Source organism: Pieris napi, chromosome 5 (genome assembly GCF_905475465.1).
Source record: "Pieris napi chromosome 5, ilPieNapi1.2, whole genome shotgun sequence".
NCBI classification, from domain to species: Eukaryota; Metazoa; Arthropoda; class Insecta; order Lepidoptera; family Pieridae; genus Pieris; species Pieris napi.
In genome coordinates this window covers 10,141,314-10,157,722 of record NC_062238.1, presented here as the reverse complement: position 1 = coordinate 10,157,722, position 16,409 = coordinate 10,141,314, and the positions used below count along the sequence as shown (strand labels likewise).

Sequence of the window (16,409 nt, the reverse complement as noted above, 5' to 3'; positions counted from 1 at the left end):
TAGAGACAACCTTCAGTGCCATTCCAAACACAGCATTGATATTTAATTATTCATCGCATAGATTCAAAACATCCGCCATGACACTTATACCGTGGGAATTGGGAGACGAATTGGCCGAAAATTGGCATGACAGTGAAATCTCTCTGCTTATGTGTCAATTTACTATGCGAATAGAAAGTACGAGAAATGAAATTTTTAATAACTGTTCTGAGAATTTTCTATATCTACTATGAAAAAGTACTTTTAAAAGATTATCACGAATATCTTGAGGTCTTTTGGTCCATATTTTTGTGTGCTATTTATACTATATAAACTACCTCGGAGATTGTGAGGAAACTTTTCTTAGTCCTAATAATCGTTGATGTAGCAGAAGTAGCAGATCATATACTGCTACTTGTCATAACAGATATCATCGAAGAAAGAGGTCTATTTGAATTTGCGGCTTTATCGCATTGGTCCATGCTTACCTTTATTGGTCTTACCTACTTCTTCTTCTTATTTAGACTATATTGTGTTTGCGTGTTGTTCCCACGAGAATGTAAGTGTGTGCTCCTATTTCACCATGCCTCCTGCTGATAGAGGACAAGTCTTTTTTTTTAAATTTATGTTATTATTATTAATTACTTGATATGTCATGTGGAGCATGGTGTAATGGCTGCAGCTCCTTACAAACGTTGTGTAAAAAAAAATGGCGATTAAAAAGAGTGGCGGAGAGTTTATTGCCAGTTCTTCTCTCCCGTCCTACGCCCTTGAGAACTGGCAGTAAATTTAAAATTGTATCATAAGTAGTCATAAGTGTAAATTATTATATATTAAATGATTTTTTAGTTTTACTTACTTTACTTACATCATTTAAATTTCATATAAATTATTATATATTTTTTAATTAAACTAATAATCTTATTAGACAAATAATCCTAAATAACTGTCTTTAACCAATTTAATCTTTTGAAATACGTCTAAATATATCAGAAATTAGTAAAAATGGTACACCTTGTGTTCCAAGATCCCTAATAATCGAAGTGACGTACAATGAACCACAGTATGAACATTCTTCATACACCAATATTATTTTACGTCCCTTTGTTTTGCCAATGATAAGCAAAGAACATCTTCTTTGAACAAAGCCATTCAGAATTATTTATACAGAATTGTATGACATGTTCCGAACACCCTTCAAAGGGTAACGTGCATCGGCGACGCTATTTATAACCACTCGCTTTTAGTTTTTTTTTATAGTCCACCGTTCAGTGTGCACACCTGCTCGCATCCTTACGGGTGATTGGCTGGGTGAGATATACGATCTGAGTTGCCAGTGGGCAGGTTGCTTTAAAAATAAATTTTAAGAATAGAACAAGAGTAAAATAGTTAAGCGGCATGCATTTGTAAAGAACGTGCAAGTTGGTGTTTATTAAGAAAACATCGCAATATCTAATATATAAAATTCTCGTGTCGCGGTGTTTGTAGTTAAACTCCTCCGAAACGGCTTGACCGATTCTCATGAAATTTTGTGTGCATATTGGGTATGGTAGTCAGCATTAAAAAATACATACAACCCCTAATTTTCACCCCTCTACTATCAACCCCTATTTTTTGTTATAAATGATATACATGGCAAAACGACGATTGCCGGATCAGTTAGTGTACGTATATATCTTGTAAAAAAATAATAATTCGTCATCTCGATTTTGCTTTAATTATAGTAGTATAGTATACGAGTATACCTATTTTTAAAATAAGTTAGCTGAATGAAAATGCCACACTGTCTTTTTAAAAGTTAAAAAAAATATTACCTAGATGTCAAAGATTTTGAGCTTAGGATGGCAACACTAGTAATAATGGGCCACCCTCGCTGCAGTTTAAATCTAATCTAATTTTATTCTTTTGCGGTCGATTTTATTGTCCAAATAAAAGGGAAGGTGTAACAAAAATGCCTTAGAATTCCAATCAATAACAAAGGATAGGGATAGTAGGATACTGTCAAAGCTATTCCTGATAACATTCAATCACGATTAAAAAGATTAGTAAATTAAGTATTTTGGACAATATATAAAAAACCAATAGCTATCAACAAAACTTTCCAAAAACACGAGTGAAAAGGTCAGAAAATCTCAACATCAGGTTTCGGGGTCTTGGCAGATTAGTCATTTGATGGCTTCTTGGAGTGCTAATCCAATGACTATCAATCATTTCTGATTTCTTCCGTCTGCTGGGTAAATTGTTGAATATATTGAATCCAGTGAGACGATCTTTTAGAGACTGACAGGGACCTCTTCAGCAACTCTTTCCCGCATCAGAAGACTATGTTTTTTTTACAAAAAAGTTCTGAATAAAAAAAGGAGTGTGTGTACTTATGTACACGCGTTAGAAGTTATACTTCTTTGGCGTATGGAAAAAAAAGTATAGAATTTTTTTTTTATACACAAAATTTGTTAATATACCAAAAATAAAACAAAACGAAAAAAAATATTTTTGAGATAATAATGTAATAATTTTTAATTAACGATGTAAATACATACCGACAATTATGTATTTACATCGTTAATTAAAAAATGCACTCAAAACAGTATATTCAAATCAGTTTTATCACTAATATTCAATATATATAGATATACCAATAAATAATAAATTATTAGTAAATACTATCACCGTCGTATATGAAATTGATTTAATAAAAACACCAAAATAATATTTATTTATTCACACTGTTTAATTGTACTGTTACGAAACACGTGTTCTAAATATAAAAATACTAGAATATACAACTTGAACATAGTTATTATCGATTTTCATGCCACCTAGAACTAACTTTACGATGTAGAATTTAGGTGTCGGTGTGCGCGCGCATCATCACTCTCATCATTTTTCTCCATCGCGCCAAAAGAAGTATAACTTCAAAATATCATTAAATTTAATTAAATCTTATAGATATTCCTGTTAAACTGTCTGAGTGAACCCTAAAAATATTGCAAAAGATTTATAAGTAGTCAAAGAAACAGATCACAATATTTAATTCTTCCAATACATTAAACTTAAATAATCTGAAGCTCAATCTCTATGAATATACAATTGAAGTTGTTTTTTAAATTACATGACTTAATGAATCGTAACCAGTTATTGAATTACTCAAGCTATAATATACAAAGCGATACAAGAAATCATGGAGATCAGTTTTACCTTATAGATTGTAATTAACTGTATTTTAAGCGAGTATATAGTTAAACATAGAACATAGACACAAATTTATTACGAAATCAATATTTCGTGTTTTCAGCAATCGTGGGTCGCAAAACTCGCTGATGTCGTCATAAAAATTATTTCGTTATTTCGTCATAAAAAGGTATTATTTGTATCAAAACATAACCATTGGTAAAACCTTTCAAATATTTGCAATGTATCACAGATAAATATTGTATAGCATACACTGCAGTGTGGAAGTTCATCGAAACATTTGCTTTTGAAGCGTACAGCGATTGACATCCGCTGATAACATTTAGCTTCTGGCCGTCTATAGGAGGCCATTAAACAAATGGACAGCTATTGATTGTTGTGATAAGTTACTCAGACCGCAATCGAGTATGTAAAAGAAAGGCTTAAAAATATAGTTTCTTTATCACTATCTTAAAACATAGTTTTTTTCAAGATTTTTGAAAAAAACATTTTCGAATGAAAGTCGTAGCTATACTGAGTGTAGATAAAAACCTTTTATGTATTTTAAAATTGTTTTCATTAGTAGTAAATTATAATTACAAGAAGGTAAATTGTATGGTTGAATTTTATGAAATAGATCATATCAAAAAGTTCTAGATTCTGGACACATATATCAACATACCGCTAATTACATTTAACGCATGTGTGAGTTAAAACAGTGATGAACAAGCGGCAATCATTTTGGTAGCATCTAAGAAATCCTTCGAACATACGATCAATCTAAACAGGACCGAATCCTGGTAGATTTTTAAAGCCCCGAAAAGCTTCATTAATACATTTTTCTCTTTCTAATCTCATTTTACTAGAAGTTAAATCAGCTATAGCAGTGGTGGCGTCGTATCTGATACTGGAGGTACAGAAGAGGATATTACTTCACGCATTGCCGAGGCCCGAGCAACTTTCGCATTGCTTCAGCCTGTTTACCAGTCAGGCTGTTGACGCGTCGACTCAAGGTTAAAATATTTCAATCCAACGCCAAATATGTGCTGCTATATGGGTGCGAATGGTGAAAGGTTACTATCTCGCATCGGCTCCAAGTCTTCGTAAAACGCTGTCTTCGAAATATTCTGGGTATCTATTGGCCCGGGGAGTACTCCAACGAGCAACTTTGCAAGCGGAAGAAAACCCAATTAGCCAGCAGATCAAGCAAGTGGAAATAAGTAGGCCATACACACCGAAGAGATATATCCCCAAGCAGTCGCTTGATTGGAACCCGCAAGGATAGCGGAAGCGTGGCCGTCTCAAGCAAACCTGGCGTCGACAGTTGCAGACGAGGCAAGGGAGCCGGAAAAACTTGGAATGAGGTAAAATTCATGGCTGAAGACCGAACGCGATGGAGGCAGTTGGCGTGGTTAGTTGGCGCTAAGTCTAATTTTTTAACCTTACTCTAGGGCCCTTCAAACCATAACATAGTCCGTTCCTCGACCCACATAATGACATCACCTAGTAGCCCTTTTATATTAATTGAGCTCGATTAGTACGGGTTATCTTAATTGGGTGAATAAAAAGACAATTTAAAAATACTCAACAACTCTCAAGTCAATAAAAACTATGGGACAGAGCACGTCCGTTGGTTATTAATCCTTTTTACTGTCATTGCCAATTAGAGCATTTATTAAGAGACTACACCATACTATTATTTACTAAAATATTTATTTATTCATTTTAATTAATTCTACGGTTATGTTATAATTCTTTCAACAACTCTTTCTGCAACTGGCAACCCTCATGTCGCTTTGTGATCCCAGATGTATTCCATTTTTTTATCAGTGTACGCAAATTATTTTTGCGTAAAGGAACGTTCGTGAAGCATAGAATTTTGGCCACCCACTTACAGACAAACAATCAAGAAATGTGTGCACAAATCTGAGGCCAAGACGAAAGCTTGCGCTCTTTAATTTTGTTATAGAACATTCTAGATATATACTATTAAGTTTTTTGAAGTAAAGAGTACCGACGCGGATTTTGCATTTATTAGCCAAGATAAAAGCTATAAATAAATGATGTATTTTAAAATATTACCTCAGCCTTAGCTGAATATAATAATAATTTCAAATAAATAAATAATAACAAAATTAAATTTAAAAAGTTAAGTCCCTGTGACAATGTGCCTTTAATGCTGTCAGCATTTTCTAGCTGCATTCCATGCCATGCTTTGGAATCACCGGACTGTCTACCAACTCAAATCTTTAATTACCGACTCTATACATGAACCCCACTGCCCATTAGTAATAAAATGAGATGAAAGAATATTAAATTTTGGCCGATTTTGTATAAATAAAAATACTATTTGTATGATAATCTAGCGCTCGTAGCTATGATTTGGGTTTAGAATCTTTGCAAATATTGGATTGTGATGTTGTACCCGTCTTGAGAAATAAAAAAAACATTCAATCAAGTCGCATATCGATGTAATTCTTTAGAACAGCCGCTTCATTGTTTGCAACAAATATACAATAAATCATGTCAGCTTACAAATAAACAATTGTTTTTCAATTGTGAACCATTGTCCTGATATGTCATAACTCATAAATCATTTTGATTTCTTTTATAGCTGATTACGAATTTATTCATTGAATCAATTTAATAGTATTTTTAATTTAATATTCAATTAGATTACAATGTACAACAAAACGGCTCGGAAGACGCGGAAAAGATAGTTTAAGAGTGAGTTGGAACAGTTTGAAGAAGACCTTCCAGAGTTCAATAGAATATAAATTATCGAACATCTAAGGGAGCGTTAAGTATTACCCCCCCAGCCCCCTCCCATGTAACGCGCCGTAACGTTTTTCTGTACCCAAGTATAGTAAAACGTTTCGTGACCACCTAGTGACTCTTTATACTTAAAAGTTTACCATTATGTGGTGTAAAGTACTCGAAAGTCGAAAATAATATTAACAATAACACGTAATTCAATCCCCGCGCCGTATCGTAACGTTTTACAAAAGGTAAACCCCCCCCCCCTCTCCAAATTCGTTACGTAATACTTGAACGCTCCCTAAGTAAATACTTTGTTTGAAGTGTTAACTAATTATGTGTAATTTTATATTAATAAATAATTTGTTTTGTTACCTTCATCGCCTGAGATAGTTGGCTACTAGAGATTTGACAACATCCAGATAATCCAATACGAATTTATACCTACTCATTTTCAGGTAATAATTTAAAGCAAGCAAAGACGTTGCCAATAGTAGAAATAAATAAGGTAATGTAGGGTTTGAAGGATTCTCATAGCTAACTGTTAACCGAAACTACCGCATTCATGAATCTTTTATTTGATATTAAAATATCGATAGATATTTTAATAGATAGTTATAAACAAGGGATAAATCCCTTGTTTATAACTATAATCTAATGAATTGCTACTAATATCTGCAAAGAATTAGAAATAATTTGAGCAGTGTTGGCCTAGTGGCTTAAGCGTGCGACTCTCATACCTGAGGTCGTAGGTTCGATCCCCGCCTGTGCACCAATGGATTTTCTTTCTATGTGCGCATTTAACATTTGCTCGAACGGTGAAGGAAGACATAGTGAGGAAACCAACATGTCTTAGACCAAAAAAGTCGACGGCGTGTGTCAGGCACTGGAGGCTGATCACCTACAAGCCTATTAGATTTAAAAATGATCATGAAACAGATTCAGAAATCTGAGGCCAAGATCTAAAGAGGTTGTAGCGCCACTTTTTTTTTTAATTACTGTAAAGAAAGCTTGAAATATAATAAATATTGCAGTCTTTCTTATTTATCTTAATGGATCACCACAGCCTCACCATATCTTTAAAATTCGTGAAATTTATCGTTTACAAACAAAATAATTTCGTGGACTCAAAAGCTCTATATTCTTTTATAACTCATAAATAACTTGCAAATTGCTTTTTTAATTAGCTCCAAAACCAGTTCCGAGACTTCTCTTTTAAAACTTGATTTTATTATAAAGTTTATGAGCTACCAATTATTTTGTTGACGTCTAATATTGTTCATTTTAATTTTATACCACTTGAACGATCTTTGAACACATACAACTTATGATTTTACATCAAAAATACGAGTCGTGTTTTTTTTTTAATGAAAATCGCATTGTTTATAATAATATTATAAAGAGGAACTATTCGTATCATTGTAGATCTGTATCGAGGAAACTTATAAACAACTTAACCGAGTTTAATAACAAAATTCTCTTAACAGTAGAATGCCACACTATTACTGAGTAACAAACTATATTAATACTAGCTGATCCGGCAAACATTAATTTATTTATATCATTTATAATAAAAAATAGGGGTTGATTGTAGAGGGGTTGTATGTATTTTTTAATGCTGTATCATAAAAAAATAAAAAACAAAAATTTATCTAAAAATTTAAAAAAAATTTTAGGGGTGGACTACCCTTAACATTTAGGGGGATGAAAAATAGATGTTGTCCGATTCTCAGTTATACCCAATATGCACACAAAATTTCATGAAAATTGGTCAAGCCGTTTCGGAAGAGTTTAACCACAAACACCGCCACACGAGAGTTTTATATATTAGATACAAAATCTATAAAAACTAACAAATAATATTATTTTACTGAATTTTGTCGGATAGTATATTTTGGATAAACCTGGTTTTAGTAATGAAAAGCCAGGAAAAAATAAATAATCCGTAGGCCCAATGAAGAAACAAGCAAAGTTTTGTCCTAATTAAACACACAGAAAGCAAGGCCTAATATATTCTGTGTTTTTGAACTTGTTTAAAAAGAAAATTAAAATATAAGCAACAGGACCGTAAGACCGAAATCCAGTTTTCTTTAAATTTATCAATAATTATGATGCTATTTAATTATGTACGAACGTTTTCAAGCAAATATCAAAGATAACATCAAGGAGCAAATTAAATAACATCGAAGTGATAATAACAAATCATTAAATTTCTTGTGTTTCTTTAAATGTTGGGTACACGAGAAGATATATGTATCCGATTATGGGGCATGGGGTCAGACACTGTGTACTTCCTTCTATGCATTATACAATGGCAATTTGCGACCGATGTTTTTCTTGGTACGAAAAGTAAATGTGTAATTTACAATTAAAATAAAATTAAAATCTAATATATAAAATACTCGTCTCGCGGTGTTTGTGGTTAAACTTCTCTGAAACGGCTTGACCGATTCTCATGAAATTTTGTGTGCATATTGGGTATAACTGAGAATCGGACAACATCTATTTTTTATCTCCCTAAATGTTAAGGGTAGTCCACCCCTATTTTTTTTTTTAATTGTTAGATTTTTTTTAAATTATTATTTTATGATACAGCATTAAAAATACATACAACCCCTAATTTTCACCCCTCTACGATCAACCCCTATTTTTTATTATAAATGATATACATGGCAAAACGACGTTTGCCGGATCAGCTAGTATATTTATATACTTTTTATATATTGGCGTTTTAGAAAGTGAATTCGAAATGATGTTCACACGACTTCTCTTCCTGTCTTCGCAAGCTAGAAAGCTGTGAACATTTATCGACCTATTGCGGTGATATGCGTTTCTTGGCTTGTTCATCAAGTTCTCTAAGGCATTTAATTAACAACCATATTAAGTTCAGAGATTATATATTTACAACATGTCTTTATTCCTATTTTGGTAAATGTTCAATGTGTGTTTTAGGATTAACAAAAACTTAAAGTTTCTATATGCCTCGACTACTAATGTGAAACCCATATTAACAAACAGAAGCAAAAATAAGTAATATCAATGTTTTTTTATGTAATAGGCGGCAAACGGGCAGGAGGCTGTTAAGTGAGGTATCACTCGCGGGCGGTAGCCCATGGACACTCACATTGCCAGAAGGCTCGCGAATGCGTTGCCGGCGTTTCAAGAAATGGTACGCTCTTTTCTTGAAGCAATGTTTAATCTTATTCGAATAGGGTTTGCAGGTCTTAGATATTATATTATATTTAAAATTCATATTTTACTTTACTAGTAAAAATGTACCACCAACACCGCACCAATATAAAATTTCTGAATATAAAGAATATGGTGAATCTCAATTTCTAGAATAAATTTGACGGCGCTAGATATAAATTATATTTGTCTTTAATATACCAATGGCGGTACAACCTTCCTTAGGTCTGGACCTCAGATTTCTGTATGTGTTGCGTGATAATTTTTAATACTTACCTTTGACTTTTTGGATAGATCCAAATATTATTTATAGCTAGCGTTAGAACGCATGCTGGTTTCCTCACGACGTTTTTCACCTTACGGGCGGATGTTAAATACGCACATACGGAAAGTCCATTGGTGCACAGCCGAGTATTGAACCTACGACTCCAGGGATAAGAGTCGCACGCTAAACACTAGGCCAACTGCACCAATGCTGTCTATAATAGAAAATATAATACTACAACTAAAAGTTCTCATTAAATGTCACAATTTTTTTTTTTTATTTAATTATAAATTTAGCACCTATTTTAACTACAACATTTAATGTCCATTCAGTTACGGGTAAGATAGAAATGCTGTTACTTCTAGTAAGAGAAGATAAATGGACGAAGAATGTGACGGAATGGCTTCCTCTCTATGACAAAAGAAAACGAGGAAGACAAATGAAAAGATGGGAAGATGATGTGCGCAGAGCAACTGGCCCTATGTAGCCCTGGCTGAGTAAAAAACAGAGAATAGTGGAAGCCCTTATAAGAGGCCTATGTCCAAGGACAAGCTGTATAATGCCGGCCATACACACTACGGTCTACCGGAGAGGTAATCTGTGCAGGTATGCCTGCGCAGGTCAACCGAATAATGGTAGCGTGTATGGGGACGTTCCGGTGTATCGGAGCAGTCTTCAGTTCTCTTTGCGATGACACGCTGGCGTTGCTAGGTCTTGCTTTAATTTTGAAGAAAAATAATACGAAAAACAAGCGAAGAAAGTGGTGTAAGCATTGGTTATTGAAAAGGAAAACATATAGTCATGTTAATTTATTAAATGAATTGAAAATTGAACTATTATTATTACTATTTAACCGATGACTATCTTAACAACCTGCCCAGGCGACCGGAGTACACGCATACACGCACAGGTACACCGTACGGTGTTACTCGAAAGAATCGATCTTGCGCCGGTCGCCTGCGCAGGTTCAAAAACCTGCACAGGTCTATTCCCACACACATTCCGGTCTACCTGCGCAGGCATACCTGCATAGGTGGACCTCTCCGGTAGACCGTAGTGTGTATGGCCGGCATAACAGAAATTAACCGGCTTCCCGATTAATTATTAGTATTTTTTTTATATTTTTAGTGTTAATTTTTTAGTATTTCACATTTTTATGTATATGTAATTACAGCAATAAAGGCTTTTATTATTATTATTATTATTATTATACATAGATACGGGTAACTCAAGGAAGCAGATAGTTAAATACCGTTTCACTTCCGATTGGATCAATGGTAAACTTATTTCAATCTTTAATAAATGTCTGAAGCAACCGTTATCTCATAAAAGTCAAACACAATAATCCGCGGTGCCTTCGGCGCAATTGTTACTTCTTACGAACCAATTATCTTTTAAGATCAGGCTTTTACATTTAATTGCAGCCTAAGGCAAGTTATGACAAATAACATGAATATTGGAAAACCTACAATTACCTTTTTCATTTAGATCTCGAGTTATATTGAAATCACATTGTAAGCTGTCGTAGTCCGCCCATGAGCCAAAGAGCATACAATTTTCTAACGATTTTTAAATTACAAGACTTACGAGTCCTGCTTAATGCATCAGTTCTTACGATTTAGTTAGTATGTTTTCAAGAGAGCATCTGAAGACTGAAAAAAGGATTCCTACAAGAGATTCTTAGATTTAGAGGGTTTACCATAGGATGAAAAACTATGTTTTAATTGTTATTATAGAAATTTAGAAGTAATTTATTTTATATTAAATCGAGTTTTAAACTTATGTACTTCTTTTAAATAGTATTATTTTCTAGTAACCTTTATTCGTTAATTCGTGTTGGCAAACAAGATATCGAAAAGATAAACTTATTTAAATTACAGGGCTACAAAATATAACTACAAAAAAAAACAAAAAATCAGTGGCGCTACAACTTCTTAGGTCTTGGCCTCAGATTTCTGAATCTGTTACGTGATCATTTTTAAATCTAAATAGGCAAGTAGGTGATCAGCCTCCAGTGCCTTGTTACACGCCGTCGCCTTTTTGGGTCTAAGACATGTCGGTTTCCTCACGATGTTTTCCTTTACCGTTCGAGCAAATGTTAAATGCGCAATAGAAAGAAAATCCATTAGTGCACAGCCGGGGATCGACCCTACGACCTCAGGTATGAGAGTCGCACGCTGAAGCCACTAGGCCAACACTGCTCTAACTATAAATACTTTCGTAAATAAAGCTTAGGTGCACCTTAGAAAATTGTTAAACTATTAAATTTAGGTTAAGGTACGATCAGTTTCCCGATTCCTAATATTTGTAAAGGATTGTCAAAATGGCGTGGTTTAAATTAAAACACTATTATGTGCAAATAAAGTTCATATTTGCTTAAGCGTAGCCACGGTCCAAGGGCTTAGCATCGTCCCGAAAGGCAGGTTTTTACATGAAACTTTTAACCTTATAACCAACCAATAGAGATCAAACTTCTTTGTAAAAAGTAATAGTAGATGAAATTTGATTGCTGCTAAAATATGAGAATTAGGCTCCAGTCCTGGCAATTCCCTAAATGACCTGCTTCAAGACTCAATGCTTACCGTGAAACGATAATTCCGAGAGTTTAATTTTAATAAAATGCTTGGGATTAATTTCATATTTGGTAATTTGAAACTATTCTATTAAGAATTCCCCTTATCAGTCATTTGTTCGAGTTGAGTACGATTCCTGGAAAAACAAAAGCTGTAGAAGAAATATATACTTAAAATCTGAGAGCTGATTTACACAGGGTCAGTAACTGACTACAAATTCGAGGCAAGTCAGTGCTGACCCGAAAAAAACCCTGTGTAAACTGATTTGAAGTCAGTACAGTGGCTTGAAGTCAGCGCTGACTTGAATATTCGGACACGAATATTTTAAATTTAGTTGGCGCCCCCCGCTACCCGCGCACCCCCGCGCCAGCCAAATAAACCCCGTGTAAACAGACAAGTCAGTGCGTGGTTAGTCACTGCCGCTGCGTTGTAGAGTGACCACGTTTTTTTCGCTGGCGATAAAAATGAAGCTTAACGAATACGAAACCTTAAAATTGGTGCAATTATATGGCGAAAACGAGTGCCTTTGGGATATTAAATCCCTAAATTACCGCAATAAAGAAATGCGGTTAACAGCGTTTAAAAATATGGCTCAACAAATGCAAATCGAAGGGCTCACTTCTACTGAAGTAAAAAAAAAAATTAAAGCCATAAGGGCTACATATTATTTAGAGCTCGACAAGATACAAAAATCCACCAAATCTGGCGCTAGTGGGAACGTATATGTTCCAAAAGTCAAGTGGTTTCAAGAACTGGACGGCTTTATAAAAAATGCTATTGTAAAAAGAAAAACAATGGTAAGTATTTATTGTAACTTATTTATTGCCATCCTAGGTACCTATACAAAATTAATGAATTCTATCCAATTGCCATGGCACACTTCCAGCAGTCATAAAGAAGTTCCTATATAGGTCTCTTTTTTCTTTAGCAGTCATGGAATGGTTGCCTCTTTGTTGTTCTGAAATGCTTGGTAGTGGATTTATTTCCGATCTCCATGTTCCTTCTATTATTTGTCCATCATTGTCCTCTCTGTCTACACAAGTAGATGTTATGTAGGAACTTGAACGCTTTCGCAACCAATTATGCAGGCCACAGGCTGCACAGACAATGGCATCAACTGTGTCCAAATGGGTTGGAATTGCTTTTTCGAACACTCGGAACCTAGAAACCAGTATACAAAAAGCATTTTCACTTATGCCCCTTGCACGCGACAACCTGTACGTAGTCGGTCCCAAAGTTCTGTCATAAATGGAAATTATGATAAAAACATAAGTACTTATCAGTTTTTAATGAGTGATATATCAATTTATAGTACATTAATTAAGGAAGAGAAATAGCATAAAATTATTCGAAATGACCTCCCTTTTTTTTAATACAGGCCCTTAAGCGCCGCGGCCAGTCGTCTATCGCAGCACGCACCATATTCATGTCGATTTCAGTGACTGGTTTATTTAAATATGACGTTAGACTCTCTAAATTTCTATGTGGTATAGCACAGACCTTCCTCTCTAAGATCTGCCAAATTTTATAGTCCAAAGGATTAAGGTCCGGACTGGAGGAAGGCCAATCCACATGTCTAATTAAGTCGATGTTTTGACGCTCAAACCAGGCTTGAGTGGTCTTGACTGTGTGTGAAGGCGCAGAGTCCTGCTGGAAAACGAAGTGATGTCCTGCAAATAGCGTGCTGGGCAGGTCTTTGACAAGCTGATCCAAAACCGTCTCTTGGTTCACTTTTGCACTGGTTTTGACCCCCTTTTCGCAAAAATGAACGTCATTTGGCCCGTAATAGTACACTCCCAATCAGACCATTACTGATGATGGATGATGTCCATGTTGCACCGTTGGAACTTTATTTACAGCTTCTTCAGGACTCCTAGCGTACACTCTATAATTCTGTTTAATGTACTTCTCTTATAAATCGAAAATTTTTCGTCCGTAAAGAAGATATCACGGTGTCGGTTTTTCGCGTACAGCTTCAACAACACCCGCGATCTCTTAAGCCTTATTGCTTTTAGACGAGCATTAAGTATGTGCCCACTTTTTTTTTGTATGCTCGTAGACCAAGATCTTCATTTAAAACCTTTTTTACTATTTTCCTATTGACACCCATCTGCAAAGCCATCAACTTCTGTTTTCGGACAGGATTTCTTGCTAGCCGCGCCTTGATAGCTTTGATTACTGCTGGTGTTCTTGCGGAGCGTGGCTGGCCAGTTATTTTCTTGTCCTCAACACTGGAGACTTCATTGTACCTATCAATAGTACGATACATAAACCTAAGCGTTATATTCAAACTTTTGAGCAACTTGAAAATGGTAGTCGGCGAGTGCCAACAGCGGTGCAACGCAATAACAGCTATTCCGTTTTCTTTCAATGTCCACTCCATCGTGAAAAATTACGGAAAGTGATTGTTTTTTTCTTTTAAAACAATAGTCAAACATTCAAAAATATAATGCAATACTTTTTTTATAAAATCATGTTCGAAATTTAAAAATAATGTAACAGTGACAGAATTTTGGGACCAACTACGTAGTTAAAGACTTTTTCAGCAGTACTTAGCTGCGTACCTGGATAGGGTTTTAGTAAATAATTCTTCAGTGGAAATGCTGCATCACCAACTATTACTCTATTTGTAGGAAGCAATCCATCTTCCAACCGACGATATAATGAGGAATTTTTGAAAACACCTCCATCAGAGGCGTTTCCATTCGCTCCAACGTCTATATATATGAAAAACAATAGTCGTGGTCTACAAGTGCTAACAATACTGTACTATTGATTTTTTTATAATTATAAAATTCACTTCCACTATTTGGAGGAGACTTTAATTATATTATGCTTCCCATCGATTGCTCCATAACATGAAGGGAAATTCCACTTGGTATTGAAACCGTCTTCAATAATTTTCCATTCTTCCTCTCGTTCTGGAATCTGTAGACAAAAAAAAAATTACAACCTAAATACGTATTATCATCAACTAGTGATTTATTAAACATTACATTTTATTCTCATTAACAGGATAACTCAAGAACCAGCAACGATGACGCTGAGTTGGGTGAAGCTGAGGGTGTTGGTGACGGAGCTGAAAATGTATCAAGATCTACTGAAAATAATGATAATTCTACTGAAACGCCAACTCAAGCCATCCAGACGCCAGTTCGACATTCTGTGACAGCTCCCAATCAATCTGGGCATCCGCGATCAAAACGCTCCAAAATATCTCAGATGGCCGCCATGATAAAGGACTTAAAAAGTGTGTCAAATGATGTTAATATGTCACCATCTAAAGAAGAGTCTGACGCAGATATTTTCGGTAAACATGTGGCGGCTCAACTAAAAAAACTGTCTGAAGAACAATCTGTTATTGCACAACTAGAGATCCAAAAAATACTATCCAAAGCTAGATTGGCTGATATACAACAAAAGAAGTATACAGAAAATGCACAATCTTCATCCCCTAACTATTTTATCCCTAGTCTACACAACAACAAGCAGCACACTACTTGTGCTGCATGGGATTTTACTCCCTGGAGCCCAACCCAATGACTGCATCAAGCGACAACACCATAACATTTTATCCGCCAGAGGTTGCCGAGCCTGCCACTAGCAACAGCTCTTTAGGATTTCATCCTTCCGATCGATCAACGAACCCCACATTTGTAAACCCCAGGCAGGTTATTATTAGACCCTCAGTTTTGAATTACAGCACCACGATCAACGAAGAAGCTGAAAGTGAAAATAACACTGCTGTTAACACGATTATACGTGCCTATGAAAATTCTTAATACTATTTTGATGTTGTATTTCTTAATTTTCTAATAATTTAATAATAAAAAATTTCTTACCTTAATATGTGTTTTAGTGCCGTATATATTGCCCAACACACTTCTGGTATTAGTTGAGAAATTGCTGGTTTTGAGACACGATAAAAGTTTTTTTTTTTTTAATAGAACAGGGGGCAAACGGGCAGGAGGCTCACCTGATGTTAAGTGACACCGCCACCCATGGACACTCTTAATGCCAGAGGGCTCGCGAGTGCGTTGCCGGCCTTTCAAGAATTGTTACGCTCTTTTCTTGAAGGACCCTAAGTCGAATTGGTTCGGAATACTTCAGTGGGCAGCAGTGACTAAGGAACCGATAGTACATTCCTGAAGCCAAAAATGTCAGCGTTATTTCCAGTTTAATTTTGGCTGGTAAAGCTTCTCTCATGAATGTATCATGTCGTTGAATAGAGCTCGATATCATTGACAGCAATTCGTCAAAATTCTGTGGTGACATCCTCATACTAGTTTGTACTCCACAGGATCTTCAAATCGCAATTGCTTCAGCAACAAAGCAGAGCCACCAGTTTCGTTTCTATCGTCAATCCATTTTCTTACCCATTGTCGTTTATTTTTAGTTATCTCATTTTCTACCATTTCTATTAACTCATTCAACAGCATAATTGATTAATTTTTTAACAAATAATTAAATCGTCG

At 35.1% G+C, this 16,409-nt stretch overlaps 1 protein-coding gene across 1 annotated transcript; it reads left to right on the top strand.

The window, feature by feature from the left end:
• Nucleotides 1-12,284: 12,284 nt before the first annotated feature.
• On the top strand, nucleotides 12,285-15,781 carry LOC125049963. The gene is made up of 2 exons (XM_047649521.1): nucleotides 12,285-12,731; nucleotides 14,950-15,781. The coding sequence occupies exons 1-2, from the start codon at nucleotides 12,399-12,401 to the stop codon at nucleotides 15,475-15,477; spliced, it is 861 nt and encodes a 286-aa protein (XP_047505477.1). The 5' UTR covers nucleotides 12,285-12,398; the 3' UTR covers nucleotides 15,478-15,781.
• Nucleotides 15,782-16,409: the final 628 nt, after the last annotated feature.

Excerpts from the sequence above, each read along its gene's own strand:
- LOC125049963 (XM_047649521.1), top strand. The coding sequence starts at position 12,399 with ATGAAGCTTAACGAATACGAAACCTTAAAATTGGTGCAATTATATGGC. Across the intron at positions 12,732-14,949 it reads TTGTAAAAAGAAAAACAATG|GATAACTCAAGAACCAGCAA; the intron begins GTAAGTATTTAT and ends TCTCATTAACAG.